The 9,485-nt window shown below is 49.0% G+C and overlaps 1 protein-coding gene across 1 annotated transcript in view; it reads left to right on the top strand.

Annotated features, from left to right (window-relative positions):
* TNN (tenascin N) overlaps window positions 1-9,485 on the top strand; it is a 36,343-nt gene that overhangs the window by 12,922 nt on the left and 13,936 nt on the right. Inside the window, exons 6-10 of the mRNA XM_081823188.1 lie at window positions 7-228; window positions 3,275-3,637; window positions 5,677-5,807; window positions 6,862-6,994; window positions 7,428-7,579. Coding sequence (XP_081679314.1) covers window positions 7-228; window positions 3,275-3,637; window positions 5,677-5,807; window positions 6,862-6,994; window positions 7,428-7,579 — 1,001 coding nt within the window. The remainder of the gene's footprint in view (window positions 1-6; window positions 229-3,274; window positions 3,638-5,676; window positions 5,808-6,861; window positions 6,995-7,427; window positions 7,580-9,485) is intronic.

The raw sequence follows: 9,485 nt of genomic DNA on the forward strand, positions 1-9,485 counted from the left end.
TGACAGAGGACACGGCCACCATCTCGTGGGACCCGGTGCAAGCTGTCATCGACAAGTACATGGTGCGCTACACCTCTGCCGATGGGGACACCAGGGAGGTGTCCGTGGGGAAGGAGCAGAGCAGCGCCGTCCTGACGGGCCTGAGGCCAGGTGTGGAGTACACGGTCCAGGTGTGGGCCCAGAAGGGGGCCCGGGAGAGCAAGAAGGCCGACACCAGGGCCCCAACAGGTAACAGGAGGGAGGAGAAAAGAAACTCAGGTCATCACTGTGGGCTGACCTGTTGCTGAATTATACCACTGCTGCTTTTGGGGTCTGTGACCAGGGACTGTGTTAGGAAAGTTTGCTGTAAAAAACTTCATTTACCTAAAGAAAAATCAAAGTGTAGTCATGGACTCAGTACTGAGCAGTCCTGTGACGGTCTTAAAACCCTTTCCCCAAGCCTGTGCGGTTTTAACCGCTCTGCCTCTCAGTGAAAAACCGTGGGTTAGGGAACTGTTTTGTGACAGGCTGTTTTACGTAGGTTTGACTTAATAAGTGGTGTGTAGTTTAAAGAAGCAAGTGTTACCTTGGCAGGTTGCAGCTCTGTGTTCATTTCAACACACAGTTAAGTTTTGATGAGCATCTTCTAAAGGCCAGGCCTGGGATACAGTGGCAAAAACAAATATGATTCCTGCTCTCTTAAAGTCCGGTGGGAAAGATAGACAATCAACGAGCAAACAAATTATAACTGTAAACTATGGTCAGTTCTATGAAGGAGATGAACATGGTGCAGGTATAAAGAATAACAGGGTAGGGATGTTTCTTAGAAGGGATAGGATGAGTAATAGTTAAGATTCACATTGACAGAAACATCCACATGGCACTTGCTTACACAAGAAAGTTTATTCTTGTCTTGTGGGATGGTCAGAGGGTAGGTGGGCCAGGCTGGTACGGTCGTTCCATGGCACGGGAGAGCCAGGCTCCTTCTGTATTGTTGTTCAGTCATCCCTAGGGAGTTGCCTCCATCTCTGTAGTCATCCTCCACCCTCATTCCAGCAGTGGAAAGGGCAGGGCAGGGCTGGAACATTGCACACGTTCTTCACTTCTCCCGTTCCACTGGCTAGATCCAAGACACAGTGCCAGACCTCACGACAGGAAAGGCTGGGGAATGAAGTCTTCAGCTGGATGATCACATGCCCAGCCAGCACTTCTGATCTACTGTCCCATCCAACAGAGTGGCCACTGGCTGCATGGGACTCCTTAAATGTTAACTAATTAGAAGTAATTAAATGATTTTCAAAGTTGTGCATTTCAAGCGGTCAACAGCCACATTGGTTAGTGACTACTGTATTGGACACTGTAGAATATTAGCATCATTACAGAGAGATCCATTGGACAATATGCTCATGGAAGAAGGGGAGAATGGTTAGTGGGGAAAACTCGCCATTTGTGGCAGAGTGAAGGGTGTGCGTGACGGCCCTCAGATGGCACAGCTAAGATGGTTGCCGAACCGTGAGGGGGCCTGGTGTGGCTGGAGCACAGAGGGGGAGAGAGGGAAGTGGCATGGGGTGAGGTGGGAAGGAGGCAGGGTCACTCACACAGGGCCACGCGGCGCCTGCAAGAGGGAGCATGTTACATTTATCAGAAGAAGAGCAACGTGATGTGGTGTTTGTTTAAAAAAGGTAGTTCAGGGGCGCCTGGGTGGCTCAGATGGTTAAGCGTCTGCCTTCGGCTCAGGTCATGATCCCAGGGTCCTGGGATCGAGTCCCGCATCGGGCTCCCTGCTAGGCGGGGAGCCTGCTTCTCCCTCTGCCTCTCTCTCTCTGTCTCTAATGAATAAAAAAAAAAAAAAAAAAAAAAATCTTAAAAAAAAAAATAAAAAAGGTAGTTCAGGACACAGTGAGGAGGATCCACGGAGGACACGACAGGAGTAGCATTAGGAGGGTTAGTGAAGAGTCTAGTGTAAAATCCGGGAGAGAGGGGGCGACGGCCATTGGGAAAGAGGGGGAGCAACGTGGAAGGTTGGGGCAGCATTGTCTGAGAGGGGAGACTGAGAGATAAATAGCCTCAGGGAGGAAGGTGAAGACTTTTAGACATTTAAACTGGAGAACCTTGTGAGATTCCTTGGTTGATTGAGTGATTTACTTACTGATTCCAAAAATATAGGTCGAGTGTCAAGTGCATGCGAGGCACCGTGGTAGATATGCGGTTGTAGGTGCAAGCCGGGGGGCTCACACCTGTTGGGGAGCAGAGAGCATTGGTTGGTATTCAAAGCCATGGACACGGATGAGGTCACTAAGGGAGGAGCGTAGAGAGAGGAAAAGGGGGAGCCTCCGGTGCCCCAGCATTTCCAGGTTGCTGACAGAGGAGACTGAGGAAGGGTCAGGCCATTAGGAAAAAACCAGGGGAGGGTGTGGTCATGGAAGTTAAGAGCTGAGATTGTTTTAAGACAGAGGGAGTGGATCAGCTCTGCCAAATGCTGCTCAAAAGTCCAGTAAGGTGAGGATGGCTAGTGTCTATCGGATTTGGCGAAGTTGAGGGTGCCGTATCCCAGCGGTTTTAGTGGCATGCTAATTAATGGAAAAGTGCCAAACTTCATTGAATCGAGGAGTGAATGGGAGGGGAGGAGTGAAGTGAAGGTGAACCCTGTTCTCTTGAGAAGTCTGTCAGCTAAGGGGTGCAGAGAGGCAGGAGGTCCTAGAGCTTGTAGTCTGGGAACGATGACGGTAGAGAAGGAGAGACCAGGGGTGCCAGAGAGAGCACAGACGAAAAGGAGACAAGTCCTTTAGAAGGTGGGAGACTTCACAACTCAGAGCAAAGAGGGGCCCGTCTGGGTTTTAACACAAGAAAACGGCAGGATCTTGGGCAAGACTTTTCATTTTTCTGGGCCTCCATGCTCCCCTTTGATAAAAGACTAGAAGGTTGGAAGATCTGACTTCTCAGCTCTGAGATTCTGTGAACAAAATAACCAGATACCACAGAGATAATGAAGAGGTCGTTTCAACAGCCAGTGGGGCAGCTTATCTTGTTGCTCAGGAGACTTTTTTTTGTTACTTCTGTGGAAACGAGAGAGACAGAAAATTTCCATATTGATGAGCTTGCAGAAGATCTAATTCCTCCCAGTTGTAATATCCAATGGTTTGTTTCCCTGGAAAATGGAAACCAGGGACCTTTCACTCCTGTGTTCAACGGAATTATATCATTATTAAAGATAACTTGAAGGGAAGGCTCCTGGTGGTGAGATGGTGGGATGGCCTCCCTTAGCTCTAAAATTTGGCCTTTCCTTTTTAAAAAGAAATTGACAGCCCCCAAAACCTGGCCACCGACCGGGTGACAGAGGACACGGCCACCGTCTCCTGGGACCCGGTGCAAGCTGTCATCGACAAGTACATGGTGCGCTACACCTCTGCCGATGGGGACACCAGGGAGGTGTCTGTGGGGAAGCAGCAGAACAGCACCGTCCTGACGGGCCTGAGGCCAGGTGTGGAGTACACGGTCCAGGTGTGGGCCCAGAAGGGGACCCGGGAGAGCAAGAAGGCCGACACCAAGGCCCTGACAGGTACTGTGAGGGCCTGGGACAAGGAATCATGTACATCCATCAGGACAATCTTCCTCCATACCTGGGGGTGCACAGGGGGGCAGGGAGGGCAGCTGTTTCGCCTGAGGCCATTCCTCAGAGGGGTTCCCTCTTTCCCTTTCTGAGGTACTATGCAGGCGTGACTGCTCTGCTTAGGAAGAGTGTAGAGGAGACAGTGTGAAAGTAAACCCGTGGGCTCTTCCAGGTGCTTGTGCAAACGTAGCCTCCCTCACCGTCCACCCGCTCAGCTCCCAGGCTCTCCGCCTGGGTGTTCGAACCTGCTTGGCCTCAGCTCCAGTTCGGAGAAGAGAGAGGCAAGGAAGCCCTTCTGTCTCCATCTCCCTCACTGGGACCTGGGAAGGCCACTGGGTTCTCTGACGTCCTCGAGCCTCTGTGGACAGTCTGGGCAAGGCCTGGCCGTCCCCTCTGTGGCCGGTACACCGTGTGTGGCCCCTGGACTTAGAGGTGCCTTGAATTTCTTTATCAGTTACAAATAGCAGGGGTTTTTATTTTTTATCTTTTTTAAAGATTTTATTTATTTACTTGACGGAGAGAGACACAGCGAGAGAGGGATCACAAGCAGGGGGAGCGGGAGAGGGAGAAGCAGGCTTCCTGCCGAGTGGGGTTTTTAAATAAAAAAAGTAAAGTATACTTACAGTAAAAATTTTCAGACTAAACAAAAGTATATAGAAAGAAAAACTCCGTAATGCCCAGTGAGTTTCTCCAGAGACAACCAGTCCCTCTTTCCCTCCCTCTCTCTGTTTGTCTCCCTTGTTCCTTTCTTCCTCTGTTCCTTCATTATTTTCTCTTTGCTTCACTCTTGCCATTTTTAAAGACAACTGTATTACCACCTTTTTGCTTCGCAGAAATGTGGCAGTAACCAAGACAGACCTCTCAAGCCTGTAACCAGGGGATTGGTGGGCAGAGAAGTAGCAGAGACCAGCTTAAGATATTTAAATAGTTAAGGTTTTTGCTTTAATTTCTGAAAGCAGGAAATTCAGTTTTGCAGTGGATGGAAAGAATAAAATCCGTACCAGATGTTACACTTTAGAGAGTCAGACCAAGCTGATATTACCGAAACTCAAAATTTGTCAAAACATCCTAATTCAAAACAACAGCTGCCTGATTTCTATTAAAATATCGCAATTCCATTCTCAGCTGAAATGCTACTGGGAGAAAATAGCCTGGAGACATCTTTTTTGGGAACCTCTAAATTAAAATCATCTTCTGTGATGATTTTTCAAAATGGAAATTTTCATTCAATATCTTATTTGGTTTAAAAAAAATGAGCCATCTGACCAATTAATATGGTGTTGACTGGAATTTTTGCTGAGATTGAGTTTCCCTGGTCTCCCGTGTGCATGTACACAGCCCCAGGTTCAGAGTCAGAGGAAATGTTCTGCTTTCCCTCCACCTCTTCTTCCCTTTCTTTCTTTCTCTCCTTCACTCAAGCACCCCCCTGCTTTCCCAGGCTTTCTGTACAGGGTAAGCATCTAAGGCCACATATTTCGTGATGTAAGAGATAGAACTTTATATTTCTATGCCAACTTAATGTTTATCACATTCTGCTTGTTGGTCAGAATCTCAGTAAATTTAGGGTCACACTCCCTCTCCCGGGCTGTATGTGATGTCTTGGTTAATTTCCCAGTTGCTGGGCAGGGGAAGATGGGCATCCAGGGGTTCGGTCATCTTTCCAGGTAGGTGTTTGCTGAGCCCCTGGTTTCTGCACATAGGGCCTTCTCAGATCTGCACTGTCTCAGCATCCCACGCCACCTTGGGAGCCCTGCCATCCCTGAGAACCCGTCTGCTAATCTAGATTGCTTATACCCACCACTCTTGGAGAATCTGTGGGGGGGGCGGGTGTGGGAGCACAGATTCACTCTGTCTGCCACCCACTCAACCCCCAACTTCCTTAGTCCCCTTGTCCTCGGTAGGTGGGTGCTTTTGGAAACAGAGGTCATAAGGAGCTGGTGTCAAGGAAGAGCAGAGACTGCTACTTGCTGGAAGGGAGGAAAAGAAATGGGAGGAGAAGTAGGAAGAAATATGTTAACACGTCAAAAATTATCTTGCCCCGGTTGCAATAATACTTAGTAATCATAATTACTTGACTTTATATACAGACATCGACCCTCCCAGAAACCTTCGTCCATCTGCTGTCACCCAGTCCGGAGGGGTGTTGACCTGGACAGCCCCCTCTGCTCAGATTGATGGCTACATTCTCACCTACCAGTTCCCAGATGGCACTGTTAAGGTATTGGAAACTTCTTGTTTGTTCTCTTGGTGCCCATGCCCCCCCTCCATATGAAGCACCTGACTTGGGCCCACCAGCTTGATTGCTGGTATGACGGTGACCTGCTGAGAAATGAGTTGATCCTTAGTGATCATCTGCTGTGGTAAGGAAAGTGCTATGCAAGGTTATTTGTCGACATCATCCTACATGTGGCCTCATTTCATAGGACTCACTTGTATGTCTGTTCCTAGCTGACCACTGTGTATTTGCTGGCCACACATCTGTCCCATGTTATTGTGTTTATTGTTTGTCTTTCCCAATTTATGCTAGCCCCATGAGGACAGGGATTTTCGTCTGTGTTACTATCACTGTATCTAAAGTGCTTAGAACCTGGCACCCGAGGGGCGCTCAGTAAATATTTATTGAATGAATCGATTAACCCTGACTTCAAGAGTTATACCTCCCACCTGGAATCTGAGGACCAACAAATTTGGTAACTTGTTATGATGGAAAATTCTTCTTTCTTCTTGGCAAGAAAGAGGGAGGAAGGGGAAAAGGGAGGGCACTTTGATTTATTCATGATCTCAATGATTGCTTACGATAGCCCTTCAAGGGAAGTTAGCCCTCCGTTCATAGAGGAAATAAGATCGGTTCAGAAGGAAGTATTGAAAGGCCAACTATGGCTCCACCTCACAGATATCAGTGGTCACTTTTTTCCCCCTTATTAGCTTGTCAGCCCAGTGTCGCCAGCCTCGGTGGCTGTAGTTGGTGTCCTGGCATACGTCTAGAGGCCGAGTTGACCAGGAGACCTGGAGGGTGTTCCCCCAGGGGCAGGACCTGGTGCCGGCTCTCTGCGAGGGCTCCCAGCAGGGCTGAGTCTCCATGGCACCACCCTCCAGGGAAGCTGCTGGGACCCACCGGGACTCTGGGGGCCACCAAGCCCTCAAAGAAACCAAACATTGTCTTCTCAGAGAACTCCTGTCACTAGCACCAGGGAATGCTGTTGACACCTCAGGCATGGGGGGGTGACACACAGACTGACTGTCTCCTGTCTCTTGTCTCCTTTGTTTGGTAGGAGGTACAGCTTGGAAGAGGGGATGAGAGGCTTGAGTTGCGAGGCCTTGAGCAGGGCATCACCTACCCTGTCTCCTTGGTCGCCTTTAAGGGTGATCGCCGGAGCAGGAATGTATCTACTACCCTTTCCACAGGTAATGTGGACTCCTGCACGCTGAACGAGAACATGGTAGAGGACAAGCGTCGGAGAGCTCGGAAGAGGTGTCCGAGGAGGAGCGAGTGGACAGAGTGATGGATTTCTCTGGAAATGGGGCAATTGAAATACGGTTATAGGTTCAGATGAAATCCATCTCGTGGTAGAAAGACTAAAGAGGGAAGCAGAACAGAATGTTATTTTGTGGGACTTAGGGCAGGAGGTGATGTGAACTTGACCTTATTTCTAGTACATTTGAAGGGTTTGATGAGAGCAGATGCATGAGAAAAATAAGATCTTAGTGAAGAGTTGGAAGAAGCAACATAGTAGGAGGTTATGAAATAGTTTCGAAACAAAATAAATTATCTTAAATAGCCCCCCTCCTTCTTCCTTGCCCTTCTCCTAACGACACCATCTCTCTGCTTGACTCCTAGTTGGTGTGCGTTTTCCACACCCTTCGGACTGCAGTCAAGTTCAGCAGAACAGCAATGTCGCCAGTGGTCTGTACACCATCTACCTGCACGGTGACAGCAGCCTGCCCCTGCAGGTGTACTGTGACATGAACACCGACGGAGGCGGCTGGATTGTGAGTCTAGGAGCATTGGTGGCTCGTACTTGTTTTCAGAGAGATCCCAGCCTCAGCCCTAGCCCCACCCCCACCCCACCCTCGCTGGAAGTACTTCACACCTGGGATAGAGCAGGCTTCGTGGAACGAAGGTTAATGATTTGTGGAGGCTGTGGGTTAATCAGCATCTAATAATGCCCTCTGTGTATGCATCACCTCCATTTTCTTCTCTTCCAAGCCCTGTCATAAACATGACTCTCCCACAGAAGCTTTCAAGTAAGTGACAGAGGTTATTCTTTCGCTTTTATAGATAGGTAAATTGAGGCCCACGAGGGAGAAGTGCCTTGGCACGTTACAAGAGTTAATGACAAAAGGTGGGACCAGATTGCAGGACCCCCGCCTCGCAGATCGTTGGTTTTCCCTGTGGGTCTTCTCTGGCCATCCAAGATGGAAACGCATGACGTCTTTGGGCCTCGGGCCTCTGAGCTGAAGTCCTTTGTCCAGGTTCTTCATCCTGCTCTGAGGATCAGAAGCAAAACTTTGGTTTGAAGGGCTGAAGCCTGAAAGAGGGAAACTTGGGAATGTGCCGATGGCCCCGCTTCCATGTGGAGGTTTTATTCCCTTGGGCCATTGTCTGCTTACAGCCTGTGGCACCTGCTTTGATTGCTGTGGCCTGATCCAGTTACATGATGAGCTGCCTTTGAGGGTTGCCATCTGATGCCCCCGCCCCCCCGCCCTTCCTTCCCACGCCTGAACAGATAGAGGCTCTCACCACCCCAAACCAGCATGAGACCTTACTGCTGTGCATCCGCAGCTCACTGTCGCGAGGAGAAATCATGAGCCCCTCGTGCTCAAACTACATTCATTTACACGAAAGCAAAGACACTTGAGCAGCCGCGGATAAAATGATCCCATCAGAGAAGCAGCAGTGAAGAAAACTTATTATCCACACAGCTGCATCTGGTGGCTGAAAGGCAGTAACCGGATTGGATGGGTGGAGGGAAATTCCTGATTGATTTATACAAATAACCAAACAGAATGGAATGTGGGAGGGTCTTGCACCTGAGCAGACCCACAGGGCTATACCTGCTGCTTTTCATCAGCACCTTTGTAAGCGTTCAGTCTCTGCAGGCTCAAAGTCAGTTTCCTGCCTTGTGCCCATAATTGACCACTGGCAGAATGTTTGTATTGTCTCCTGTGGCCTTTCTGAAAACCAGCCTTCCCTGGGGAAGGAGACATTTGTCCAGGGCAACCTCTAGAAAGATACCTGCCAGTCTGTCTTCCTAGGAATACCCCCGATTTTTTCCACAAGTATTTATTGATTGCCTACTATGTGTCAAGCACTGTTTTATATACTCAAGAACCAGCCGTGAACCAAACAGACCCAAATCCCTGCCCTCAAGGAGCTTGCCTTCTACAGTCTGCTCATGCAAATGACCCTTACTTACCAGGATGCCGAGGTCAGTTCCAGAAATAATCGAATCACTCTGCATTCTAACCAACACCAGCCCCTCACCCCCTCCCAAGTCTTGTTTTCTGACCCAAATTCCTGAAGGTAATACAGGAACTGAGATTCTATAGGGGTCTCCTCAAAGCTACCACAGTCCCCAAAACATCTGAGTCCTGAAAACTTCTACACCAGATCTTTTACTGACAGTTTCCATGGTTTTGGGCTCGAGAATCTTTTGTCACTGAGAGATGACCTTAGTACACTACTCTTTTCTTTTCTTTTTTTTTTTTTTTAAAGATTTTATTTATTTATTTGAGAGAGAGAGAATGAGAGACAGAGAGCACGAGAGGGAAGAGGGTCAGAGGGAGAAGCAGACCCCCCGCTGAGCAGGGAGCCCGATGCGGGACTCGATCCCGGGACTCCAGGATCATGACCTGAGCCGAAGGCAGTCGCTTAACCAACTGAGCCACCCAGGCG

The sequence above is a fragment of the Leptonychotes weddellii genome, chromosome 6 (assembly GCF_054177405.1).
Source record: "Leptonychotes weddellii isolate Sample4059 chromosome 6, ASM5417740v2, whole genome shotgun sequence".
Lineage (NCBI taxonomy): Eukaryota > Metazoa > Chordata > Mammalia > Carnivora > Phocidae > Leptonychotes > Leptonychotes weddellii.